Consider the following 15886-nt stretch of genomic DNA (forward strand, 5'->3'; position numbering starts at 1 on the left):
CACGGAGCAAAGGCAGGCTGTATGCAAACTTTGCAGCAAAATTATCCCTGCGCCAGACTCGAACACAACCAACCTCTTCTATCATTTGAGGAAGGTTCATGAGCGAGAATACGAAAAAGTCCAACAAATCCGAATACGATCTAAACAAAAGGATGAAACCGCGGGGGCAAGTTCCGAGAAGAAGTATAGCCAGCCGAAAATTGATCAGTCTTTCGCCCAATGCACGCTGTATGACAAGACGTCTCCGCACCACAAACAAATCACAGGCACAATACTGAATTACATTTGTAAAGACATGACTCCCGTGTATGTCGTGGAAAAGGAGAGCTTTCGTGACCTCATGAAAGTATTGGATCTGAAGTATGTCATGCCCAGTCGCAAACACTTCAGCAAGGTGGAGTTACCGCGCTTATACAACAAATGTCGGGCTGAAGTGGAGAGGGACGTGAGCAGTGCTGTGCATTATGCACTGACACTAGAAGGAAGATTTCAAAAGATTTTTTTTTTAATGGCTGCTGAACTTGTTTTTTTGTCTCAGAAACTTGAAACTTGTGCACTTAAGTGAGAATTTATTTTGTTTTACAGTTGAAAATAAAGAGAATAACTGAAAACATACGCAATTGTGGTATATCGTGATATATATCGTTATCGTGATATGAAGTAATCCATATCGTGATACATGTTTTTTTCCATATCGCCCAGCCCTACTGTGAGGTAGAAATACACATTACTCTAAAGCATGTAATGTGTATTGGTCTATTTCTTGCTGATAAACATTGGCAGATTAAGCTGTTCCACATTATCTTGAGCAAAAAAAAAACATCATTGAGGTACCATTCTGTTTCAACATAATTGCTACTGTGAATTTGTTAAATATGAGTGACATTCTCCTGAAACAGTTTTCCACAGTGTTAAGAAACTTTTTGTGAGTGCTGAATTGTGAAAGAGTGAGACACAGACATCCTTTAGGAAAAAACAGGTTGCTGCCTCTCTTTTATCTTCAGCTCTGTGTCTGCTCAGAACGTACCAATCACCAATCACGCTTCCTCTGGCTGGACCACTCATCTGATCACTGAATGAAATTATACATTGTATTAAATCTTTGTACTGACACCATATGGGGCTTAGTTGGCAGAGTGGGAAAGCCATCAATTGTAGAGTTGGTGGCATTATATATGTAATGTCACACCAAGGGTGACAACAACAGTAGCCAACATGTATCTACTGCATCTGTATCATGCAAGTAACCAATACTTTAAAAAAGATGATCAGTGGAGAATACTTGTTGGACAAAACAGCATGTCCTGGCCCTCCGTAGCATTTGTAAAGAGGAGGACGTTCAGAGCGAGTTTTAGGTAGCAGTTAAAAACCACAAGATAGTACATGTGGTCTCTGAAACATAATGCCAACCAAACTATGTTTTCTGTTAGCATAATTTCAAAATGTTAATGACAGACCTGGCAAGTTGCAAAAATTTTGATACTGAATCTATCAGTACAATGTTCACTGACAACATTTTTTTTAATCAACTCATAGTGACTATCTATCTATCTATCTATCTATCTATCTATCTATCTATCTATCTATCTATCTATCTACCTATCTATTTTGAGGACTTGGTTAAGATTAGAGAAAGATTCTGATTTGAAAAAGACAGCAGTAAGTGACTAGTCGGTGAGTTGTAAGACTTTGTATGAACATTTAACTGAAATCATTATCTTTCCCTAACCTAAACCTTAACCTCCGTAACTAAAGTGCTTTGTCACCTAAACCTAAAACAGACATTAGTCTGGACTCAATCCATGGATTCTGGTGTCACCGTCCTGCACTTTGTATGTCCACAATCCACCCCAATATTCTCTCTTCTCCAGACATCTCAGGAGTTTCTGGCCCAGCTGATGTCTAAACTTGGGGGTAAAAATCCAGAGGAGACAGGCGGTTTTCAAGAGGCCCCACTGGCCTATGATGCTGTGTGGGCTCTAGCCCTGGCCCTCAACAAGACTGTGGGGCCCCTAAAGGCCAAAGGTCATCAGCTAGAAGATTTCAACTACAACAACCGAGATATCACCGCTGAGATATACCGAGCAATGAACACCAGTTCCTTTGAAGGAGTTTCAGTAAGTACAAAGCCTAGAGGAGGGAGCAGACACAGAAAGTGAGAGAGGGTTGAGAGTTTTGGATAATAATGTGTGTGTGTGTGTGTGTGTGTGTGTGTGTGTGTGTGTGTGTGTGTGTGTGTGTGTGTGTGTGTGCGTGTGTGTGTGTGTGAGAGAGAGAGAGAGAGAAGCACTGAGAAGGAGGGAGGGGCAACATTAAAGTTCTGCCTTTGTTTTTTGTAGGGCCATGTTGTATTTGATGCTCAAGGATCTCGAATGGCCTGGACTCTTATCGAACAGCTTCAAGGTATGCCACAGCACATGGCCCTGCTTTTAAATTGAATTCATTTCAATAACTATTCTCATTCACATCCACATCTGTGTTGCAATTTAGGGTCACAAATTAGCCTAACCTGAGGAAGCCAGAGAACATCCATGCAGACATAAGGAGTACATGTAAACTCAACAAATAAATGTCTGTGGTGGTGGAAAATTTTCAAATCTAAGATTTCAGAAGCAATTGGGTATCCCTGGCATAGATAATCATTTTGTAGCAGTCCAGAATTCAACCAACAGTAGTTACATATGTAACCCTCATTTTAACATCTACGGTCAGCACACTATCCCCAGGAATGAAGTCTTTATTGAATGATTTCTCACCTCATGATTTGGGGAAAAGAAGCTTCAGATTATGGAGGTCAGGGTGGTGAATGGGTGTGTAGTGCATCGGACTTTCATGCAGGACACCAAAGTTGTCTCATGCCTATAATGTAATACAATATAATATAGCGTATTTTCCAGACTATAAGTCGCTCCGGAGTATAAGTCGCATCAGTCAAAAAATGCGTCTTGAAGAGGAAAAAAACAAATATAAGTCGCATTGGACCGTAAGTCGCATTTATTTAAAAATGTATTTCACAAAATCCAAGACCAAGAACAGACATTTAATCTGGAAAGGCAAGTTATTCAACTATACAATAGCACACAGAACAACAGGCTGAGTAGGTGTCCGGTATGTTAACGAAACACATTAACAGTTATTCAGCTACACAATAGCATAAAGAACATCACTGGGAGGCTGAAAATAGTAATTTAACATAACAAGCCAGCGAGTCCAACAAGCAAGTTAGCGGTACGCAAGTTCACCAAGCTCCTGATCTCATTCCACATCACTGAATCCATTGAATTCTTCATCCTTGGTGTCCCCTCTGAGCAACTCTGCCAACTCCAGAGGAAGATGAAGCGCCTCTTCTTGTGCAAGGCTGTCGTTAGACTCGGCATTCAGCATTCAGTTTTTTCAGTGCTACAGGAGTAGCATATAGTCATCCCAAGACGAGAGCGCCCTCTCGTGGCTGTAGACAATAATGTTTACTCCTTGGTTCATGTCAGTCAGTATGAATTAACATTTAAAACATGTTAAATGATATATATTTTGATATATAAGTCGCACCTGACTATAAGTTGCAGGACCAGCCAAACTATGAAAAAAGTGCGTCTTATAGTCTGGAAAATACGGTAATATATTCCCGAGTTTGCAACTTTGTTCAATATCAATATTCATGTCTGGGGTTAGGATGGCTGCACTAGCTGTATAACAGCTCACACAGTGCAGAGGATTAATTTTTTATCTTCTTTTGACTGAAATGCTAGTAGCTGAAACTGATAACAACATGATTTTCTTATTTTCGAGACTTAGAATACAAGACATCATAGATTGCTGCTTTTTGTTTGTTTGTTTGTTTTTTTGTGTATATGGCAGCATGACTTGATTTGGCTGGAAAAACTACTGCTAGAATGAACACCGTGTCAGAATCAATTGATATAATACAGTTACTGTGTCTATAATTTTCTGACTCACAAAAACATATTTAATGTTAAGACACTGTATGGAATTGTTTAATAATGAATTCTATATGTTCTATATTACACACACACACACACACACACACACATATATAGATAGATAGATAGATAGATAGATAGATAGATAGATAGATAGATAGATAGATAAGGATATGTAAGGCAAATAACAGTATGTCTGCATTGTTCAGCAGTACTCTACAGCCTCTGGGAAAAAAAAACTTCTCTACAATAATCATGGAATACGATAGAGGTGGCTGTGTGATCAAATGGCAATGATAATGACTTATCTGTTGTGGCATGAGGCTCTGATTGGCTGGCTGCCTTTTGATCACTGAGCCTGTGTTCTCTATTCAGTCTGTCTGTGCTTTGTGCTTCTCTGCCAGTGCTGCGATCATCTGTGACTATTTGAGGCTCTCTGTGTTCTTGGTTCTTGATAAAAATCGGTCATCCCACAAGGGGAGGGTCAGTGATGACCTGCATTTTGTTTGATGATAATTGGAACCGTGCTTGCCCTGGGCAGTTCTTTAGTCGAGTCTAAGCTACATGGAAAGATAGACATGAAAATAAAATCTCATTCAAGCCTCTTGTCAGCCGATGTTAGGCTCTGAAAAGAGCAAGGAAGTAGTGGAAGTTTGTGTTCCTCTAAAGCAGGCGTGGTTGTGTGTTTGCCCACCCAACATGTCATACATTTTCCAGAAATCCACTTGGGTTAGTTGCAGCCAGCGAGTATTACAAAAAAAAACATCATACATCCTAAATGAAATAATTTCCCATGCACTTTTAATGAAGTTTATTGTCTTTATCATCACTAATTATCATTATTTGTTAATAGGGTAGCCTATTGTGCAATTTGCTCAAAGTAGTACTTATTTTGGGCACAATGGTGATGCTTTGCGAATTTTCAGGCATTGGAAGGTATCTTATTTGCTTGGTAGATCTGTTTAAATTTTCGTTACCTAAGTTAATAGCCAGCTGATTGAAACGCTGTTTAAAAAAAAAAAAAAAACAAGAGTAGACTGAAAAAGAATTGATACAAAATCAGAAAACACTTTAGAGGATGAACTGATCCGTGTTGCTCTGGGTTATTGTGTAGAGCTGCAACAATGACATTATCTGCTGCGGCTCAGTACCCATGCTCTGTTGTTGGATCTTCCACATTTTCACATCTTTTGGATGCTGCGATGTTTCCAGAGAATCAGAATCAGAAAAAGCTTTATTGCCAGGTGCGATTTTACACATACGAGGAATTTGTTTTGGTGAAGTTGGTGTATGACACATCTACTAAAAATAAGCTATAAAGAAGTACAAAATATAAATATAAATATACATACACAAGTCTGTTTTTTTGTTTTTTTCTGGAAACACAGTCTGTTTTTTCAGAAAGAAGTCCAAGCTGAGCGTTAATGTAATGTAAGGCATAGAGTTGTGTCTATGTCAATGTGACAAGCTGAGGCAGAGGTGGAGTGTGAGGAGTGTTGGGGGGGTTACGGGCCTTGTTGATAAGACTGACAGCAGACGGGAAAAAACTGCTCTTGTGGCGTGAGGTTTTGGTCCTGATGGTCCGCAGGCTCTTGCCAGAGGTGAGTGTCTCAAAGAGTTTGTGTCCGGGGTGAGAGGGATCAGCCACACTATTTCTTGCACGCCTCAGGGTCCTGGAGGCATACAGGTCCTGAAGAGATGGGACATTGCAGTCAGTCACCCTTCTCTGCAGACCGAATGACACGCTGCAGTCTGCCCTTGTCCTTGGTGGTGGCAGCAGCGTACCAGATGGTGATGGAGGAGGTGAGGATGGACTCAATGATGGCTGTGTAGAAGTGCACCATCATTGTCTTTGGCAGGCTGAATTTCTTCACCTGCCGTAGGAAGTACATCCTCTGCTGTGCTTTCTTGATGAGGGAGCTGATGTTCAGCTCCCACTTGAGGTCCTGGGAGGTGATAGTTCCCAGGAAGCGAAAAGACTCCACAGTGTCAATAGTGGAGTCACAGAGGGTGATGGGGGCAGGTGAGGCTGAGTTCTTCCTGTAGTCCACAACCATCTCCACTGTCTTTAGAGCGTTGAGCTCTAGGTTGTTCTGGTTGCACCAAGTCACCAGATGGTCAACCTCCCACCTGTAGGTGGACTTGTCGCCATCAGAGATGAGTTTGATGTGGGTGGTGTCGTCCGCAAACTTCAGGAGCTTGACAAACTGGTGACTGGAGGTGCAGCTGTTTGTGTACAGGGAGAAGAGCAGAGGAGAAAGAACGCAGCCCTGGGGGGATCCGGTGCTAATGGTCTTAGCGTTGGAGACGTGTTTCCCCAGCTTCGCGCACTGTTTCCTGTCAGACAGGAAGTCTGTGATCCACCTGCAAGTGGAGTCAGGCACGCTCAGCTGGGAGAGCTTCTCCTGAAGCAGAGTTGGGATGATGGTGTTGAAGGCAGAGCTGAAATCCACAAACAGGATCCTAGCGTAGGTTCCTGTGGAGTCCAGGTGCTGGAGGATGAAGTGGAGGGCCAAGTTGACTGCATCATCTACAGACCTGTTGAATCTGTAGGCAAACTGCAGGGGGTCCAGGAGAGGGTCAGTAATGTCTTTGAGGTGTGAGAGCACAAGGCGCTCAAAGGACTTCATGACCACAGAGGTCAGGGCGACGGGTCTGAAGTCGTTAAGTCCTGTGGTCCTTGGCTTCTTGGGAACAAGGATGATAGTTGAGGACTTGAAGCAGGCTGACACGTGACATGTCTCCAGTGAGGTGTTAAAAATGTCTGTGAACACTGGAGACAGCTGATCAGCGCAGTGCTTCAAGGCGGACGGGGAGACAGAATCCGGTCCAGATGCTTTCCGGGGGTTCTGTCTCCTGAAGAGTTTGTTGACGTCCCTCTCATGGATGGAAAGAGTCGTCACTGAGGTGGGGGGGGGGGGGCTTTAAGGTGGCTATTGGTGGAGGTGACTGGAGCTGGAGCTGTTGGGAGGTGTCGTGGGGGATGGTTGCTGGACTGTCCCTTTGTCTTTCAAAGTGGCAGTAGAACTCGTTCAGGTCGTTGGCTAGGCATCGATCGTTGATGGAGTGGGGGCCTTTAGGCTTGTAGTTGGTGATCTGCCTGAGCCCTTTCCAGACAGACGCAGAGTCGTTAGCTGAGAACTGGTGTTGGAGCTTCTCAGAGTACAGTCGTTTAGCCTCTTTCACCGCCTTGTTAAACTTGTACTTCGATTCTTTGAATCTGTCTTTGTCCCCACTCCTGAAGGCCTCTTCCTTAGCTGCCAACCTTAGCTGTCTGAGTTTGGCTGTGAACCAGGGTTTGTCATTGTTGTAACTCACCCTGGTGCATGATGGAACACAGCAGCCCTCACAGAAGCTGATGTAGGACGTCACAGTCTCCGTGTACTCATCCAGACTGTTGGTAGCAGTCCTGATCACATCCCAGTCAGTATAGTCCAAACACACCTGGAGATCCTCCACAGCCTTGCTGGTCCACTTCCTTGATGTCCTCACTACAGGTTTGCTGAGCTTTAGTTTCTGCCTGTATGCAGGAATCAGGTGTACCATGACATGGTCAGAGTGGCCCAGTGCAACACAGGGGACGGCGTGATAAGCATCCCTGACTGTGGTGTAACAGTGATCCAGAATATTCTGGATCCTCTCCAGACCAGACCAGACCAGATATCCTCTCTGGTTGGACATTTAATAAACTGTCTATATTTAGGGAGTTCATGCGTGAGGTTACCTTGTTGAAGTCGCCAAGGACAATAACTAAAGAGTCTGGGTTGGTCCGCTCCACACACAGTATCTGGTCGGCGAGCATACGCTGTGCATCCTGCACGGTGGCCTGTGGCAGGATGTAAACGCCGACCAGAATGAATGAATGAAGCGAACTCACGGGGTGAATAAAAAGGCTTACAGTTAATGATGAAAGATTCCAGGTCGGGAGAACAGTGCTGCTGGATCACTGTCACGTCGTTGCACCAACCACTGTTGATGTAGAAACAGATTCCTCCACCTTTAGTTTTGCCTGAAAGTTCTGTGTCTCTGTTCCGTGGAGTTGGAACACGCCGGCCCGTTTTCCTCTCCTCCGGCGTTTCGCTGCGTGAGCAAAGGTGAGCGCACCTTTGACCAGGATGTCCAAAATTTCCACCGTTGGGAGCAGAAATTTAGGAAATAAATCCTCTGGTGTTGCTCTCCTGATATTCATGAGCTCTTCTCTGGTGAAAGGGCTACGGATACCGTCACAAAAAACAGGTTTAAAACACAAAACAAAGCAAAACAATGTGCACCAACACGAGGCAGCCGTCCGCGGCACCATCTTGGATTCAGAGTTCCTGCTCTATATCCATCTCTATTTCCAGAGTGCAATCTTCCCAGTTGTGTCATAGTGTCACCCCCACCTTCAACCAGCTGCCCATCTACAGCAGAATGCAGCAAGACTGTGGACCCTCATGGAGCCAGAAGTCTCAGCCCTAATGCTGTGGGACTGATGACCCTCTAAATGGTGAACAGACCAATAAACCTGGGCGCCATCTTCCTGGATTCCACCCTGAGGGGAAGGTCCCTAGTGGAAAGCCACACCCTCTGGCCCTTGTGATATGTCAGTGCCTGAGTGCGATGACAATCGGCAGCGGTAGCGTAGGTCAGCATGGAGGAGAGAGTCTCTGGCTCGGGACCAGGTGTGGCAGCAGAGGAGGTCTGGACGGAGGGGCAGGAGACCTCCTTCTTCAGCGCTGGGAAGAGGGGGTGCTGGAACCCATAGGCGCACTGGAAAGGTGACAGACCTGTGGCAGAGCTGGTCAGAGTGTTGTGAGCATACTCTACCCTGTGACCAAGAAGAGGGATTCTGAAAGACCATGCATCAGAGGGCCGTCTCCATCTCCTGGTTAATCCGCTTGGTCTGGCCATTGGACTGAAGGTGAAGTCTCATCCAACGAGGGCAGTGTTGGTGGAGAACATCTCGAGTCCTCTGGATTCCTGGGTGACAGGTGAGCTTTGGGCAAGGCCCCATTGGAGGACATCAGATGATAGAGTCCGAGGAACACACAGTTAGTCCTGTGGACAGGCGCTGGGTCCGGGCTGCAGGCGCTACAGGACGGTTTGGACGTGGTGGATATGTTCCTCACGGGGCCAGGACAAGATCAGGATATCATCCATGTAGACGAACATGTAGCAGTTCAAAATGTCTCTGAGGACATCGTTTACCCGGGCCTGAAACACAGCCGGGACATCGGTTAGTCCAAAGGGCATCACCAGATATTCGTAGTGGCCTGTGGCTGTGTTTGTTATACTGTGTGTTGTTATTACATTTGACATGTTTTTCTGTGTATGTGCTGTGTGTGAGTTTCTTTCCATTTCTGCAGTTGAGGTGTGGCCTGGTGGTTCTGAGGGCAGACGGCACACCTGAGGCTGATTCCACTGATCTCTCTGCTATTTAAGCGGCATGGCGGTTATGCCTCGCCGCCAGATTGTTCAAGCTTCATGAGAGACTTTCCAGCCATTTACCTTATCTCTTGTTCTCATAGTATCTTGTCTTGTTCCTAGTCCCCTGTGTGCGTATCTCGTTTTGTTTAGCTTGTTAGTTCCATAATGTTTTTTCCTCATTTTGTTTTTCCTGCCATAGATGTGCGTTTGTTCCTACCCACTTGCCACGGTGTAGTTGATGTTTTTGTTGAAGGGCTGTTTTTGTGTTTCAGAGATTGTGTTTTTGTTGGTTCACGTTTGTACTAGTGTAGGTTATCTTTTCGCTCTGGTATATAAACCATTTGTGTTTAAACGGCTTCCTTCGTTTCCGTGCTCATTGTCTGCCCCTTGGGTCCTACTAAAAATATATTGATTAGTAAATCATAACAGTGCTGAAGGACGTCTTCCACTCATCTCTGTCCTGAATGTTGCTACGACCCCTAGCTCATGGTGGAAAAAGGGAAGCAACATAGACCAATTGTAATTGGTTAAAGCAAAGTTATTTATTATAAAGGTAAGGAAAATTATATTTACAAACAAAACCTGAGGCAAAACTAAAAGGAAATAGGCCAACGAGTGCTGATAAATCAAAAAACAATCAAAACCAAAAGAGTACTTCTCTGAAACTAAAGCTACTTGACAAGAAGCAATCCAAAACAAAACCCTCTCTGCTTAACTAGAATTTAACATAAACAACAAATTAGCACCCCTTCTTCCTAATGTGACTAATGAAGGTCTTCATTACCTCTTTGTAAACTATCAGCATCAGTGCTGAAACTGGCCCTGGCCCAGTCCTTCTCATAACTCGTAAATGCCTCTCACACCAACAATACAGCCACACACAAAAGACATGTCTGGCACACTGCTCTCCAGCCACCCCGACTGCCGGTCCGCTCGAGCCTTTCAGCATCCAGTCCTCGATTGGCACCTGGGGATTGGTGAAGGGGCTCCGACACTGCACCAATCCAGCGAGTGGACAGCCAAAGGTGGGAGGCAGAGGGAGACCACACCTCCATGACGAGCCAATCCCGCACTGAGGTCTGCTCCGCCTGCTCCGCATACACACTCCTCTGATGCATGGCAGGTTAAATGGAGGGGGGGTGCGTCGGTGGCCGTAACAATGGAAACCAGGTGGTAGGTGTCGCTGAGATCTAATTTTGTGAAGACTGTGGCCCCTTGGAGGAGCTTGAAGACGGAAGACATGAGCAGAAGTGATGATTTTTGATGGTGATGTCATTCAGGTCCCTGTAGTAGATACACGGCCTCAGCATCCCATCCTTCTTTCTCACGAAGAAGAAGCCTGCCACAGTTGGTGAAGATGACAGTCAGATGATGTCTACCACCAGAGAGTCAATCATGCAGTTTTCCATCACCTCTCTCATAGGAGCAGACAGGTACCCAGTTCCTTGTTGTCACCATTCGGTCAGGTGGTGATCTTCTTGCATGTTTTTAGTGGGGGTTTTTTGTGGAGGATACCCCGGGTGAACACGGGGAGAACATGTAAACTCCACACAGAGGCCTCGAGACAAAGGGCCGCAGTCATACAGATGGTGGGAAGGCAGAGAGATGGCTTTGGCCTTGCTGAAAACTCGGTAAGCATGGTATTCAGGTGGCAAGGTGGACAGGTCAGGAACGGAGCTTGGGATTGGAGAGTGCTGTGGAGCTGTGGTCTGTTTGAGGCAAACCTGGTGGCACGAAGTACCCCATCCCAGGATGGCCCCTGTTGTCCAGTCGATGTGAGGGTTGTGACGTCGTAGCCAAGGGTAGCCCAGGATGATCTCAGGATGTGGGAGTGGACGGTCTCATGATGGTTTCCGGAAAGCAAGGCATGTACAGGGGTGGTCTGGTGGTTTACTGTTCCCACAAGGTAGCCATCGAGTGTGCTGGTGGAAAGAGGAACCAGTTCTGCATGTGAGAGCCTTCCAGGACGAGTAGCTTGGACTGGAACAGTGGCTGCTGGTACAAGGAGGCGTGTGGAGTGGAGATGTGCCTTTTGCTGTGCAGCAGGAGACAAAATGGCCAATCTGGCCACAGTACAGACAGAGATTGGTTTGGCGATGCCTCTCTCTCTCCTCAGGGGACAACCTGGGTTCAAGCCCCTCCTGCTGGACGTGGCAAGGGTGGAGCACTGCACTAATTGGTGATGAGTCTCAGATGTGTACTCAGATGATAGGGCAGGTGGGCGTGGCTGAGTAGTGAAAGGGTGCTGGCTGAACAGATGTTGTACAAGGGTTGCATTGAAGCCACAAGAATTGTCAATGGTCAACTTCAGCAGCTCTGTGGTAGTGTTTGTAGTGTGCACTGTTAAGGGCATCCCCAAGGTGCAGATTTGCACTGTAACAGCCACGATTTAGCTCTTCAGCAATGCATTTTTTCCATGTCCATCTTCATTCAATGATGAAAACACATGCAGCTTCGTACTTTATATGCAGGACCGGCTGCATAAGTAGCCATGCGGTGCCCAATTCAATTCAATATTCCTTTATTTGTCCCGCGAGGGGAAATTCCAATTTACAGCAGCATCAATAAAGCAGATAGAGTAGTATAACAAGTGCATGAAAATTAAGTATATACAAATGAGTGGGATAAAAAGAAACCGCATCCTAAAAAACAGTAGCTGCCTTAACTTTTGATGTAAAACATCATACGTGCTTTTGAGACCTGTTAATTGACTGCAGGAATAATGCCCATTGATTACATGACAATTAGGAGTGGAATCTAGTGGTTGGTGGCCCGATGCCCCTGGGCTTGGCCTCTCCGTACTAATGCACTGGGATAGTAAAGTGTTATAGAATGTGATACAACTGATGACAGGCCAGTTTCTCACATGGATGTTTTTGGTTTTTGGACACAAAAAACAAACATTAAAACAGGCTTGCAGGGATCCATCTGGCGTGCATTTCATTAATGAAATATTTCATGAAGTGTATTTGTTCTTGGAGTGGAGTGGAGGGAAAGGAATGCAGGGCATCTATCTGTCATGATTTCCCTGTAAGATAAGATTATATTGTTTATTATAGTACTTATTATGTATATTTATATTATAACAGTATTTATTATAGTATTGTTTTGCATTAACAGACAGTGCTCTTAAATGTATGCAGGTTTGTCACTGGGGCTTTGGGGCTGACCCCTTTCACTTTTTCTGCAGGTCAGAAACAATAGACGAGACTTTCCTTGGCCTTTTAATAACTGACACACTGTAATCTATACTGTACATTAATTGCCACATTGATAACTTCCTGTAAACCTTTTCCTCCACTTCGCTCACACGTCACTTTTCTGCCCAGCACTTACTCTCAATCGTTCAACTACACACTCACTAAGCATACACATTTAGCTTTGTGCATTTTTCTACATTTGTTTATTACAAGGAGACCAGCTTTGTTTGAGAAAAGGTTGCAGACAGCAAGACAATAGAATGCTGAAAAAATTGGACAACGCCCAGACAATGAGACGACTTTGATTGCTCAGGTTCTCTCTGACCAGGCAAAAGTCCTGAAACGTGTGTTTAGCTCCACCTTGAAGTACCGGATCAGTGTGGTAGATACCTTAACAGAGGGGTAACGAAAAATGTGACAGAATGGAGTGATCCTATTGGTACCATCCACAAATTTTGACAAAAGTGAAAAATAACCATTCTTGGTTATGTGTAACAAACTGAACTGAACCAGACTGCTTGTTGGAAACAAGGCTTAAGAGACACCAGAGACCCAGCGTGACTCTCTCTCTCTCTCTTTCTCTCTCTCTCTCACACAGGAGGGGGCTATAAGAAGATTGGATACTACGACAGCACGAAAGGCAATCTGTCCTGGTATGGGAATGACAAGTGGATAGGTGAGGGGCATTCATCTTCCTTAGCCCCTTTATTTTTCTCTTTATCACTGTTGTCTGTTGCCTTCCATCTACCTTGTATCTCCTGTTTTCTCTGATCCTGCAACCTCACACTGTCTCCCTCTGATTCCTCTTAACTTCCTCTTGTATTACCCTCTCCTCTCTCTCCCCCTTCCACTCTATACATACAAGGTTGGCTGCATATATACAAGCCAGGTTTTATTTGGCATGCAAGAACATCAGTGCCCCTGTTCACTTTTTACAGCTCAGCAGACATCTAAGTGGTGCACCCCAGTAGCTAACTTTGTAGAGCTTGAGCCCCATGTACTAAGGCTGTGTCCTGCCCGAGCTCAATTCCAGCCTGAAATCCTTTGCATCACATCATGCCCACTCTCTTCTGCCATTCTTGTCTTTGACTATCAGCACGCTCAAATAAAGGCAAAAAGCTTAAAAACAATCTAAACAAAAAAGCGCTGTGATGAACCGATGTGCTATGTAGTGGCAATTTCATTCCATTTACTAAGTAAACATGATAACCAGTTCAAAGTCCTGACAGCAATGCAGTAAATAGAAGATGCTAATTGACCAAGCAAAAAAAGAAACAAGAGAAAGCAATCTGGATAGTGGTGTAATGGGATTGGGCTCCATGACCTTGGCTTTTAGGAATTAAATTGTTTTCCCTAAGCAGTTCACAGGGAGCTGTGTGTGCGTCCATGTCAGTTCTGCCTCCTTGAGCACTGACAAGATGCAAATCTAACAATGGTTAATGCTCTGAAAACTGTTGAAATGAAATGGAAAACAAAACTGAGTGATACAATGGCCAGTGGTGGGGAAGGGGTGCGGAGGATGCAAATTGACCTTCAACTGTTTATACTGTTTGCTTGGATGTTCAACTCTCTGTCACAAGTGCTGTCTCAGACATAGCTGATTGAATTTCCTGTAATCCCAACATTACATCAATTGATTCAAGGTGGGGGAAGGACAACTATTCTAGAACTAAACAAGGTGAGACATTGGTTAATGACTGGCAGAGGGGGTGGAATCATTATTTGGGAGATAACAATTACATTGTTCTCATTATCAGTTGTCATTTTGCATTCCATTGGAATAAGATGAGATAAGAGAAGTCCCTTTATTCCATTTATTCCAAATGCTGTTAATATGTACTGCAAATTCTCAAATGGTGTTCAGAATTTACCTCAGTCGAAGAGTGATCCAGGCTGTTATTTATAATTTTCCCTCTTTTTATAGGCATATTTTGTTATGCCTACTCCATGTTTACCTGTTGTCTTGAAAATTTTACATTTCCACAGCACTAATTCCATCAATTAATTGTATCTACTGCACTGATGTATCCTGTTAAAAGCCATCAAGCATCTCAGGGGGTATAGCACCACCACGAAAGGGAGGGATCTTTTGTGATAGACTTTTAATGTGAAACATCTGCAGTAAATGGTGAATTTCACTTACAGTAACTCAGTAGCAATCAGAGAAATGGCAAATTAGAAGGGACTAAAATCAATTAAAGAATGAAAAGATAAAGTTTTCTCAGCACAATGGTGCATTTGACATGACTGCTGTTGAATTAGTACTGTCTAAATGTACAGTAAGCTGCATTTCCTTAGAGCCATTATTATCTGAATACTGGCTTTTATTGAACAATTTACAGCATTTTAAAGGACCATTCCAGTGCTTTTGAATGTCCCTTTAGTGCTTCCCTCCAAATCTTGTGTATTTTATATATCAGATAATAATTTTCCAAAGTCTTTAAACTTTTTTCCAAAGCTGTATAAACAACCAAAAGTTTCTATTCACTTTAATATGGTATGAAAATCAACATTCAGTGTTGCTTTCTATAATCCATGATTACAGCAAGTCATTTTGCAACCAGTCCCCTGAAAAACAAGTTGCTAAGTGTTTGTCAACATCTCAGCTGTGAAGACATGAGCCAAGCTGTGATGTCCCTGGTAGTGAAGTCATTCTCATCTACTGTCACTGAAAAACTGTAAGCACTGATATATCGCTGGCTGTGTGCCAGAAACTTGTTTTGTAACCAAGCCAACAGACAGCAATGTCATCCAAGTGGCCTCTCACTCTGGTATGACAAGACCCAAGGGAGGACCAATAAAAGTGCTGACCTCCCGTGTTTTTAATGTCTGACCCTGTGGTGATGCTGCCTCAAATGAGGCTGTCTGGGCCATCTGGACAGTATTTTGAAGTTAGAAGATGATTTGAGACAGTGGACAAGTGATTCTGTACAAGAAGCCAGTTTCATGTGCGTGAGAGTGAGTCACCCTGCTGCCCTAGTCAGGATGTCCTCCTTCCTCTGTGCTGGTATAGTTGGTCAGCAGCATCTGTTCTGGCGGTGAACACCAAAAATAGCTGGGATGATGACATGTCAGCATTAGGCCTCCTCGAGGTGACCAGGACTTGGCTGTAGATTGGTTGCTAATGGGCAGATGTGGCTTAGGAGGTAGAGCGGTTGTCCACCAATCAGGAGGTTGGTGGTTTGATCCCCGGCCTCGGCAGTTCACATGCTGAAGTATCTTGGACAAGATACTGAATCCCTGCCCCCAGTGCTGTGCCATCAGTGTGTGAATTCATATGTACCTCGTTTTGGATAAAAGTGTCTGCCAAATGACTAATTGTAATTGTACATGCTGATTTGT

The 15886-nt window shown here is 44.3% G+C and overlaps 1 protein-coding gene across 5 annotated transcripts in view; it reads left to right on the forward strand.

Moving 5' to 3' along the window:
* Nucleotides 1–15886, forward strand: part of gabbr1b (gamma-aminobutyric acid (GABA) B receptor, 1b) — a 285160-nt gene that overhangs the window by 213016 nt on the left and 56258 nt on the right. For all 5 annotated transcript variants that reach the window (XM_076754414.1, XM_076754413.1, XM_076754415.1 and 2 more), the window contains 3 exons: nt 1872–2117; nt 2340–2403; nt 13143–13220. In XM_076754414.1, the coding sequence (XP_076610529.1) occupies nt 1872–2117; nt 2340–2403; nt 13143–13220 (388 nt within the window). The remainder of the gene's footprint in view (nt 1–1871; nt 2118–2339; nt 2404–13142; nt 13221–15886) is intronic.

The sequence above is a fragment of the Chaetodon auriga genome, chromosome 17 (assembly GCF_051107435.1).
Source record: "Chaetodon auriga isolate fChaAug3 chromosome 17, fChaAug3.hap1, whole genome shotgun sequence".
Taxonomy (NCBI): domain Eukaryota; kingdom Metazoa; phylum Chordata; class Actinopteri; order Chaetodontiformes; family Chaetodontidae; genus Chaetodon; species Chaetodon auriga.